We start from the raw sequence: 12,557 nt of genomic DNA, 5'->3' as shown, positions 1-12,557 counted from the left end.
GCAAAGCCTTCCCCAGCCAACTGATCCGCGTCTAGACTACCGCCCTGTGCCGGATCAGCTGATCGTCGGCACAGCACGGCTGTCATTTTTATTTTAATGAAGCGGGAATTATTATATCCCTGCTTCTTTGCCTATGCCGGGTAAACTAGTTTACATGGCTCCGTCGACGGAACCATGTAGTCTAGATATACCCTGAGAGAATGATAATGACTAGCACTGTCACATTATAACATTTTAATATATCTCAAATCATTTTACAAAAGAGACAAGAGTTATTATCCCCATTTTACAGACGGGAGAGTTGATGCACCAAGAGTTAAGCAACTTGCCCAACACCAACAGTAAGTCACCAGAGGCAAGTGGAAGTGAGTCTCAGAAGCCACCCAGGCCTACAGATTCAAGCTGTGCTACAATGCTAAAAATAATTGTGTAACTGTTCCGGGTTGGTCTGGAGTTTAAAATCTAACACCAAGCGTAGAGTATGGAGTTCAGAACTTAAACTCCAGCTCTAGCTGCAAGGTCTACTGCATGTCTCCTCTCATATTCACTGGTCCTTCGGATGGAAGTCCAAAACAGGATGCATATTTCATTTTGTGTCCTTTCATTCACTCCTTTCTATAGGAAGATTCATTATGCAGGTCCTTTGAAAATTAAACTAAACTGAATAGTAGTATGTTCTATTTTGATCATAAAATGATTTTTTCTGGTGAAAAGTTTGTTTTGACTGAAATAAAAAAGGAACATTGCCTGTATCTTTCAGTGGAGTAATTACTCTGACAGGAAGTGATTGTATCGCATATACAGAGGAATTCTTATGAGAGGGAGGACTATGGTATTTGGTTTTTAAAATAGGTAATTTTTACAAACCTAGCAGTATCCTTTTAATACTAAATAGAAAATTGAAGTAGTCATATTTATGTCAATTTAGAGGGAGTGATTTCACCAGCAACAAATCTGAGTAGGGGTTTTCCTACTGTATGTTTAGTGATCATTTCCATACAATAGTGACTCCGTCCCTGCATAACATCCTTATGTCCTATTCCAATTGTTTGTCTGTTCAATATTATGGACCAAATTAATCCATGGTGTCAATTCCATTGGCCTTACACACCAGAGATAAGTTTAGTTCAATTTCATCCTATTGATCTTATAGTTCCCTTTGTAACAATAACTATGGTTAGTAATAGCAAGCATTCTAGGATATCTAAAAATGTATAGACAGCTTTGTAACTATATTGCTCTATCCACAGAGAAGTCAATCTGTTAACAAAAGTTTCCATAATATAACTAATGAGCCCAATGCATCCGACAGCTAGAAAACCAAGTATTTAGTTACTGAGAGATAATATGGAAGATAATTTTGGGCCAGTGCCTCAGCTGGTGTAAATTAGTATAGGTTCATTCAAGTTAAAGTTGATATGCCAATTTACACCTAGGAGAGAATCTGGCCTTTTAAATTCAACAGAGAATGAATGTTTTACCTTTATAATATCATTACCCGAGGAGACAGACTGTGAAGCATAAAAAAACCCACAATTATTTACTTAGAAAAGAGTTTGACAAGTTTAATTCAGTACCTATAAGATAAGAAGCAGTAATAGCTATAAGGTCTTCTTAGATTGCCAAACCATGAAACATTTGAAAGAAAAATGTTTGGTAATGAAAATTAACAAATAACATAATTAATGAATAACACAGGAAACAGACTACTGGGAACACAAGAGGGAAAAAAGTTATGTAACCCAATTGCTGCCATTGTTTATAGCACAATACCAGATATTTCTGCAAGTTTCATAACACAACAAATTAAATGCTGAGAAGAAACTTTCAATTCATTGTAGTAACAAATCCAGTTGAAATGTTCAGTAGTGTGAAATGATTGTTTGAAATAGCAGGTGACAGCATAAAATTAGATTCTGATCCCCTTAAACAGAGATAGAAACATCAGAAGAACATACAAGACTGTAGGAACAGAGCTAGATGGAAGTAATGGAATTCTCTGTATGAACAGAAATGTTTTTATGAAGTTTAAAATGGTTACCAGGAACTTTCCATCCATACACCTTTCCATATGGAAGAATCAGAAGAAACTCCTCTATGTAAACTTCTTCTTTTTATTCTGAGCATCAAACTAGTGAAAAATCTTTCTGGTGAAAATATTGTGTTTCCAAATAGAAAATATCTGCTGACCACTTGCAGAAAAATGATTAACCCATCATTTTAACTAGGAAGAAGGAAACTAACAGATGGAACTATTCAGTACCCCATAAATGCAGCATTATCTGCTGAAATCATTTGCACTAGTCATCATAAAATCCTATAACTGGAAGGGACCTGAAAAGGTCATCGAATCCAGTCCCTTGCCCTCACAGCAGGACCAAGCACAGTCTAGATCATCTCTGATAGAGGTCTACCCAACCTGTTCTTAAATATCTCCAGTGATGGAGATTCTACAACCTCCCTAGGCAATTTATTCCAGTGTTTAACCACACTGACTATTAGGAACTTTTTCCTAATGTCCAATCTAAACTTCCCTTGCTGCAATTTAAGCCCATTGCTTCTTGTCAGAGGCCAATGAGAACAATTTTTCTCCCTCCTCCTTGTAACACCCTTTTAGATACTTGTAAACTGGTATCATGTCCCCCCTTATTCTCCTCTTTTCTAAACTAAAGAAGCTCAGTTCTTTCAGTCTCCCTCACAGCTCATGTTCTCTAAGCCTTTAATCATTTTTTTGCTCTTCTCTGGATCCTCTCCAATTTCTCCATATAATTCTTGAAATGTGCCCAAATTGGGACACAATACTCCAACTGAGGCCTACTCAGTGCAGAATAGAGAGGAAGAATGATTTCTTGTGTTTTGCTCACAACACTCCTGATAATGCATCCCAGAGTCATGTTTGCTTTTCTTGCAACAGCGTCACACTGTTGACTCATGTTTAGCTTGTGGTCCACTATGACCCCTAGATCTTTCTACAGTTCTCCTTCCTAGACAGTCACTTCCCATTCTGTGTGTGAAACTGATTGTTCTTTGCTAAGTGGAACACTTTGCATTTGTCCTTATTAAACTTCATCCTGTTTACCTCAGACCAGTTTGCCCAGATCATTTTGAATTATGACCCTATCCTACAAAGCACTTGCAACCCTCCCAGCTTGTTATCATCCGCAAACTTAATAAGCGTAGTCTCTCTGCCATCATCAAAATCGTTGATGAAGATAATGAACAGAACCAGTCCCAAAACAGACCCCTGCAGAACCCCACTTGTTATGCCCTTCCAGCATGATTGTGAACTGTTAATAACTACTCTGAGAACAGTTATCCAGCCACTTATGCACCCATCTTATATTAGCCCCGTCTAGGTTATATTTTTGTAGTTAATTGATAAGAAGGTCAAGCAAGACTGTGTCAAATGCCTTACTAAAGTGTAGATATACCATGTCTACTGCTTCTCTCTTATCTACAAGGCTTGATATCCTATGAAAGAAAGCTATCAGATTGGTTTGACATAATTTGTTCTTTACAAATCGATGCTAGCTGTTACCTATCACCTTATCTTCCAGATGTTTGCAAATGGATTCCTTAATTACTTACTCCATTATCTTCCCTGGCACAGAAGTTAAACTGACTGGTCTATAGTTTCCTGGGTTGTTCTTATTTCCCTTTTTATAGATGGGCACTATATTTGCTCTTTTCCAGTCTTCTGGAATCTCTCTCAACTTTCATGATGTTTCAAAGATGATAGCTAAAGGCTCAGATACCGCCTCTATCAGGATATTACCTAATAGTGTCAGTACATCCCTTTCAGAGGTCCTCCCATGGATTTCCTCACAAAAGAGCAACATTTTGGCCTACTTCTTTAGTTACCAAGTTGTATAGCAAGTGGAAGCTCTAAATACAGTAAAGAATGTGTGCTTACCTGACCATAGGAAAGGCCAGTGTTCTGAGAAATAGTATTCTGTAAACAAACCACGCACCAGTTATTTCTTTGTAAAATGACATTGCAATAGAATATCTTTTTTTGAAAGGGAAACCTATGCAGAGTTCTATTTGGTGAAGCAGAGGACAGGGGAAGATATAAATATTAATGTACAAATATTCAGTTACATCTGAAGAAATTCAGAGTAATTCCTCTGACTTCAGTCAAACTACTCTGGATTTACTCCTAGGTTACTGAGATCATATCCTTCCAACATTCAATTACATTACATCATGTGTAAGTTTTATGGATGGTGTTCTTTTGAAATGAAAGTCTCCATTCATCTGTTTAGGTCATGATCCAGCACAGAGTGTAAATACATGCCAAACTTTAAGCCTGGAGTGGAAGTAGTCCCATTATAAACAATGCATTACTAAATCAGGGCTTTAGTTCTCAGTAGGCATCAGAGAAAGTGCCATCTTTCTGATGAAAATATTCTGCTTGTTTCAATGGTATTCAAAATAAAAACAGAAAATGTCATTTCAATATAATTATAAGAAAAGTGGAAAAAAGGGAAGTTGATAGTACGCAAGTGCTCTAGATTAATACAAACATAAAAAAGCATTGCTAAAAGAATCAACTCATATTATGGGACTGGTTATTGAGCCATGCAAAGGGAACTCTACCAAGAAAAGAAGGAATCAATGGTGCAGGGTGTGTGACATACTGCACAATTTGGGATGGATGACAATATTTAAAAGAAGAATCCTAAAAACAGACGGTATGTGATTAGGAATAATACAAAGAGCATCATCTCAGATGAAGGTAGGGAATAGTTATGAAGACTATGGAAAAGGGTATAGAAACTAAAAACTATGGTTGCCTTTCTTATTTAGAAATATGTTTTTGACCAGTGTTCCCTCTAAGGCACATGGCATCACAGGTGATTAATCAGCCTCACCCAGGCCGAGGCTCAGGGCTCGGTGAGAACACTGGTGTTGACATACCAGACCACTAACGAATCAGGAGGTTACACAGTGACTATTGACAATTAGAATATCCTTCTAAGTCAGTAACCATACCACATCTTTGTGCTTGCTCAGCTGAGATAATTTTGTTTCAGAATAATGCTAACTAACCTCACACATCCTCTAGCTCCTGCCTCATCTTCATCCAAAGTAATATAATTCTGCAGCACAACAACTATAATGGATCTACTACAACTTGCAATAAAGTGTTGAGTTATTGAGTAGCATTTTGTAAGAAAACATCAAATACAGAGGCATATGACTACTTACATCTTTACAGCCATATTTGCTGTATACTCCATCCCTGCCCTGCAGAGGAAACAGAAAACAGTTATTTTGTTATTATTTTAATCACTAGGCACAAGTACAAAGAACCTCAACTCTGACTGATCCTCATGTCTGGGAAATGCAAGAGATTATGTTCCCCCTTCTCCCTCCCTCCTAGTTCTGCACTGTACCTCCACAAGAGGGCTAGGCACATTCTGGTCCGAAATAAACTAACATGCTGGTATTAACAGAAATGTTTCTGACAGATTTTGTAAATAGATTATTTAATAGAAAAATAATTTAAATTAGATTTAAAAAAAGCTCCCACATTATATCTGCAGCTTGCCACTGTCTCCTGGTGTGGTCTTTCAAGGGCCCTCTTCTTCTCCTAACTGACTACTCTTAGCTTGCTCTCAGTCAGGTCAGCTCTTGGACCTGCACCTTTAATTAAGTTTAGCAGTCTGTTTCACTCTCTTGGCTGTGTTCATGGAGGCAGCCTCATGTAGATTGCTTCTTTGGTGTCCCAGGGTTTTCTGCCTTCTCTGTCTTGTCTGTACTCTCCCCTTTATAGCAGTTATAGTTTCCTCTATTGATTGCAGTGTGTGCACCTTCCTCTATAACTGCTTGCTTGTCAACAGGAAAGACTCTCTTCCTCGTTCTGATTATATTCTGTATGGGGTTTGTTGAGGCTCATTACACAGTCAAATATTGTAGTATTTTGTTGGTTCATGTAACTCCAATAGCTCACTCTGACTAGAAATATAAGTGAACAAAACACAAAATGTCTAGAACCATCATGAATGGTGAAAAATAGTGCATATTTTAAAGTCTTTTAATATTAACAAACATACACAAGCAAGGCTGTTTTTTTAAAGAAAAGGGAAATACTGATTACTAAATTTTATTTTGTCTTCGATGTATCCAAATTTCATACACAAATGTATTTTATTTACTCCAGCCTCTCATGATAGGAATGTTTCAGATGTTCTCCTGTGAGATGCTCTGAAAAGACTGCAGCGGGAATTAAGTGTGTTTTGTGCCTTATTGGATAATTGCATTTACCTACGATTTTTAACCTGACAGTGTCCCTTTGATACAAAAAGGAATATAAAAAGGAAGTAGCCATATTTATTGTAGAGTTACTGCTGCTGAATTCTGTGGTCTGTTGCAAATCAGAATACAGCAACTGGCACAGTTTATGGAAGTTGTAAGTCTGTGAACTGTACGGCATCCTTGCTCTCTGATTAGTTGAGTCATATTACTGGAGAACATTGTCAAATCATCTCTTAGCTTTTCTATATTACTTCTGCTGTAAAACAAGAGCTCCCATGTTAACACTAATGTAACTGATAACTAAGCATTGTACAGCACCATTGTACAGCATACTGAGCCCTGTGACTGCAGGGCTGCGCTCCTGGCCCCCTGATTGCAGGGCTCTGCAGCCGCCCTGCCTTTTCTCCCCCACCCCTGCTTCTCTCCCTTCCTCCCTTCCTAAGCGTGCCACAAATGAGCTACTGAGCACTCTGGAAGCTTTGGGAAGGTGAGGGAGAAGTTGCTGAGCTTGGAGCCTTGCTTTTCCCTATGAATGCTCCAGCCCTGAAGTGCCTATGGGGATGCCAAGACACAGATGTTGCCGGATAACATAAGTCTGGACTATAGAGGTTCAATCTATAGTTAAAATAGTCACACCGGGACAAAATTAATTGAAGATGGAAAAATTGCTTACTGGGGCACATCCACTTGTTTTACCTCCTGCATAAATGACTCCAACCTGAAAGACAGAAAGACAGACAGAAAGAAAATGTCAGTTATTTCTATCCTTTATAAAACATGGGAAAAGAAACCTACAATTTTCAGCACCATATATGTTGTCTCCATCCAGCCATATGTGGAGACTGGGAATACATACATGCAGATGTAATCATAGAGTTTGAGTCAGTAACTGTGAAACCCCATATGATGAGATTATAGAATCATAGAATACTAGGACTGGAAGGGACCGTGAGAGGTCATCGAGTCCAGTCCCCTGCCCTAATGGTAGGACTCAGTACTGTCTAGACTATCCCTGATAGACATTTATCTAACCTACTCTTAAATATCTCCCGAGATGGAGATTCCACAACCTCTCTGGGCAATTTATTCCAGTGTTTAATCACCCTAACAGGAACTTTTTCCTAATGTCCAACTTAAACTTCCCTTGCTGCAGTTTAAGCCCATTGCTTCTTGTTCTATCCTCAGAGGCCAGGAATAACAAGTTTTCTCTCTCCTCCTTGTGACACCCTTTTAGATACCTGAAAACCGCTATCATGTCCCCTCTCAATCTTCTCTTTTCCAAACTAAACAAGCCCATTTCTTTCAGTCTTCCTATATAAGTCATGTTCTCTAGACCTTTAATCATTCTTGTTGCTCTTCTCTGAACCTTCTCCAATTTCTCCATATAATTCTTGAAATGTGCCCAAATTGGGACACAATACTCCAGCTGAGGCCTACTCAGCACAGAGTAGAGCGGAAGAATGACTTCTTGTGTCTTGCTCACAACACACCTGTTAATGCATCCTAGAATCATGTTGGCTTTTTTTGCAACAGCATCACACTGTTGACTCATACTTAGTTTGTGGTCCACAATAACCCCTAGATCCTTTTCTGCCGTACTCCTTCCTAGATAAACACTTCCCATTCTGTATGTGTGAAACTGATTGTTCCTTCCTAAGTGGAGCACTTTGCATTTGTCCTTATTAAACTTCATCCTGTTTACCTCAGACCATTACTCCAATTTGTCCAGATCATTTTGAATTATGACTCTGTCCTCCAAAGCAGTTGCAACCCCTCCAAGCTTGGTATCATTTGAAAACTGAATAAGCGTATTCTCTATGATGATATCTAGATCGTTGATGAAGATATTGAACAGAACTGGTCCCAAAACGGACCCTACCGAACCCCACTTGTTACTTCTTTCCAGCAGGATTGTGAACCATTAATAACTACTCTCTGGGAATGGTTATCCAGCCAGTTATGCACCCACCTTATAGTAGCCCCATTTAAGTTGTATTTGCCTAGTTTATTGATAAGACTATCATGCAAGACCATATCAAATGCCTTACTAAAGTCTAGGTATACCAGGTCTACTGCTTCTCCCTTAACCACAAGACTTGTTATCCTATCAAAGAAAGCTATCAGATTGGTTTAACATGATTTGTTCTTTACAAATCCATGCTGGCTGGTAACCTTATTATCTTCCAAGTGTTTGCAGATGAATTCCTTAATTACTTGCTCCATTATCTTTCCTGGCACAGAAGTTAAACTGACTGGTCTGTAGTTTCCGGAGTTGTTTTAATTTCCCTTTTTATAGATAGGCACTATATTGGCCTTTTCCCAATCTTCTGGAATCTCTCCTGTCTTCCATGATTTTCCAAAGATGATAGCTAATCCAAAAATGAGATTGACTGGAACAATTCAATTTCAGTAGGATAAACTCAGACATCTTCTCAATAGCCAGACAACCTTACCCTTTGGCATATAGCTCTTCATCAATCGCCTCACAATGGAAGTAGAGAACTAATTCTACCTGAGAATTATTAAAAATTGCATTGAGGTGAAACCCTCTACAAACTAGAATAAAAGGGCTAAATTGCGTGTTGTCCTGTAAGGAAATAAATATTTAAGAAACTAGAAATAATTGATTTCCTTGTAACAAGGCTTGCAACTAAGCTATTGATTTAGGACCAGAGAATTACCTTTGTTTACTTCTCTAGTGATGTAAAAGACAAGAACAGGTTCCACTTTCCATTATGTCTCCATCCATTCTCCTGCCCTTCACCTCAGGAGAATTTCCCTCCTTCAATTTGAGATTTTAGAAGATAGGGGCAGAAGCAGCCAAAAGCAGCACTTGTGGAGAGGCCCTTGCAGTAAGCGGAATGCAGATCAACTATGTAAATAAATAAACCAACTAAAATACTTTTGAGAAATAGCTCATACAACTATTGCAATCCAGTGAGGAACCTTGTATCCCCTATAAAGATAACAGTAATTTCTTTGTGGAAGGACTTGTTAGAATACCACACCATTTTAGAAAAATAATCTTCCTGCAATTTCCTGTGTTGTAAGGTGAAGGGTAAGAGAAGTTTCATATTCTGTTTTGTCTGCTTTTAATCTATTGTTCCATACTAGAAGGGCTTAATATACAGGCAGTCCCTGACTTACGCGGATCCGACTTATGTCGGATCCGCACTTACGAACGGGGCTTTCTCGCCCCGGAGCTCACAGGCAGCGATCAGCCACCTCGAGCTACGGGGCGAGAAAAGCTGCTCCCGGTGCCCCGGTCTGCTGGGGACCGTCTCCAGCAGACCAGGGGCATCGGGAGCAAACCCACAGCAGCGGCGGGTTCCTGCGCTTCTGAGGCTTTGCCAGAGCAAAGCCTCAGAAGCGCGGGAACCCGCCGCTGCTGCGGGTTTGCTCGCGGTGCCTCTGGTCTGCTGGAGACCGTCTCCAGAGCAAAGCCTCAGAAGCGCGGGGACCCCACTGCGGCTGCGGGTTTGCTCCCGGTGCCCCTGGTCTGCTGGGGACCATCTACAGCAAACCAGGGGCACCGGGAGCAAAGCGGTCCGGCCACAGCAAAGCCTAAGAGGCGAGGCACCCCCCGCTGCCGCTTTGCTCCCTGTGTCCCTGGTCTGCTGGGGGGGGGCGCAGCTAGTGCGCCCCCCCCAGCAGACCAGGCTTTTGTTGTGGACCCTGGGGCAGAGCAGCTGGGGCGCTGCCGGTTGGTCCCGCAGCGCCGCTCTGGGCACTACTGGACCAACCCAGCAGCACCCCAAGTGCTCTGCCCCAGGCGTCCTGATCAGCCGCTGCTGGTCAGTTTCAGCAGTGGCTGAATCAGGACTCCTGGGGCAGAGCAGCTGGGGTGCTGCTGGGTTGGTCCAGTAGCACCGAGGAGCGGTGCTACTGGAGCAACCCAGCAGCACCCCAGCTGCTCTGCCCCAGACGTCCCCAAGTCAGCCGTTGCTGAAACTGACCAGCGCTGACTACACGAAGTCTGAGGCACAGTTGCTCTGCCCCGGGCTTCCTGGAATAAGCTGCTGATCAGTTTCAGCAGCAGCTGACTTGGGGTTCTTAAGTTGAATCTGTATGTAAGTCAGAACTGGTGGTCAGTTTCAGCAGCGGCTGAATCTGGACGCCAGTTCCGACTTACATACAGATTCAACTTAAGAACAAACCTACAGTCCCTATCTTGTACGTAACCCGGGGACTGCCTGTAATGATAAAAGAATTCTCTTTACCTGAATCATCAGAAATGACTCCTCCCCCCAAACAACTTGCAGGGATATTTTACCTGAACAAGTTATATGGAGCCTAATCCAAACCCCAGTGAGGTCACTGGAAAATCACTCATTGACTTCAGTGAGTTTTGGGTCAGGTCCACATAGTATGGAAAAGAGAAAGTCTAATGAAAGTGAGCTGTCGAAGGCTGTAGTAATTTAACACCTCTCCTTCAGGAATCAGAAAGAGTTCCTAAGCGTAAGCAAAATCCAGGAAAAAATCCATATAAATAAAACATTCCAGTCCAAACCCCTGTCCAGACACATGGTGAAAAGAAAGAGAAAATAGAATAATTATTACTTGAAACTGAAGATGTAGGAAAGCAGTATTTGCTATGTAAAAGTGTTGCTTAAGAAATACTGATTCAGAAAGTGTCACAATACCTGGGTATAACTGGAATCAACAATGTTTGGGTATAGGGTATGAGTGAAAAGTGTTCCAAAATAACTCACTAATAAATACACTAAATATAACCATAGTTTTTATCAGTTCAAGCCAATAGAGATAAAATAAAGATGAATTTGACCCTGTGGGTTTAAAAAGGTTGTATCTATTAGGAAGGAAATTAAGTGCAAATATAATTGTGACAAAAATCAACCTGAATTAAAAAGATGTACCGTGAATTATCGTATATAACCCGCACTTGTGTATAACCTGTGGCTTTTCCTGATTGTGTAGAAAAAGTCTTAGATAACCCACGGATGAATGTAACCCATGGGTTCTATACGCTAATTCACGGAGATTGCATATACCAGCTGCCAGCGGGGGGAACAGAAAGCATAGCGCAGGCACACTGGCCGGCCTGCGGGAAAGGAGCTGCACTCGCCCCCATGCACTGTGCAGCCGCAGCAAGGCACAACCCACCCTCCTCCGAGCGAGGGAGCAGAGAGTGCAGTGCAGGCACCCTGGCTGGCCTGTGGGGCGTGGTGGGAGCCGCACTTGCCCCCAGACACCACTTGAGTAAAAATAAATGTGTATACCCCACAGACATGTATAACCCGCGAGGGGGGCAGGATTTGTAAAAACATGTATAACCCTCTGATTATATATGCTAATTTACAGTAAATTGTTTAATAATAACACAGATATAACTACACTCAGGCTACGTCTACACTACAGGCTTCTTGTGCAAGAAGGTTTTTGCACAAAAACCTTGTAGTGTAGACGTAGCCTCAGAGTTTAAAAGGGCTGATAGAATAGACAATGAAATCAAAAGCAGTCCTGCATTAAAGGGTCATGCATTGTGCACTGGAGACGGTGTTGCAAATATTATTGAATTTAGTGAATTTCTAGGATGTTAGGCAAGTTTTGTAACATTTTTTTAAATGAATGAGAAGGAGAAAGTGAAAATGGCTAAAAACAAAAGAGAAACTGCAAATTCTCCTTTTACTGTACAAGCTGAATAAAAAATTAGTAGCTAGGTAAGGAGTGAAAGAGCAAATTAGATTTATAGAATAATTTCATTTTTATAATGGCAGATAGTTATGAACATTACAAATAAGGAAACAGGGGTTTATTTATTGTTTTGTTGACAGTATCAGCTTAATGTTGGGTTGATAAAGCAGAGGTGGCCATATTTGTTGTGGGGCTATGGATGGATGAGGTTTAAGTGCAACAACAAGTTAGCCTGCAATTACCACCCATTTGTGAGTCAGTAACTGGAATCCCCGAGCTTTCTGACAGAGACATGTTTTAGCACAGTGTTGAGTAACAGCAGTCTCAATCTCTATCTCTATAATTTAAATACTCCACTATATGAAGAGCTACACTGGGGCAAAATTATAAATAGAGTAGTATTAGGGTAATTACCTGACCAATAGAACTGGTCTTGGAGGAACCAGAGGATCCAATCTGTAAACAAATAAAAAATACGTATATATTTTGTAGAAGACTAGTTCTATATAATATACTGCTTCTGGGGGAAAAAAGAACTACCTAGTAGAACAAAATAGAACAGGGAACATTTTTTGGTCATTTCATTGCACCAACCTATACTATTCAAAAGTTTACTACAGAAAGCTTAACTTCCCCATTCC

The 12,557-nt window shown here is 40.4% G+C and overlaps 1 protein-coding gene across 1 annotated transcript in view; it reads right to left on the bottom strand.

The window, feature by feature from the left end:
• Positions 1-12,557, bottom strand: part of LOC102451418 (uncharacterized) — a 58,051-nt gene that overhangs the window by 30,332 nt on the left and 15,162 nt on the right. The window contains exons 9-13 of the mRNA XM_025182964.3: positions 12,331-12,372; positions 6,935-6,979; positions 5,212-5,250; positions 3,914-3,952; positions 1,482-1,511 (exon numbers count right to left, since the gene is read on the bottom strand). Coding sequence (XP_025038749.3) covers positions 1,482-1,511; positions 3,914-3,952; positions 5,212-5,250; positions 6,935-6,979; positions 12,331-12,372 — 195 coding nt within the window. The remainder of the gene's footprint in view (positions 1-1,481; positions 1,512-3,913; positions 3,953-5,211; positions 5,251-6,934; positions 6,980-12,330; positions 12,373-12,557) is intronic.

Source organism: Pelodiscus sinensis, chromosome 9 (genome assembly GCF_052426305.1).
Source record: "Pelodiscus sinensis isolate ZL-2025 chromosome 9, ASM5242630v1, whole genome shotgun sequence".
In the NCBI taxonomy this organism is placed as follows: domain Eukaryota; kingdom Metazoa; phylum Chordata; order Testudines; family Trionychidae; genus Pelodiscus; species Pelodiscus sinensis.
This window is presented reverse-complemented; position numbering and strand designations above follow the sequence as displayed.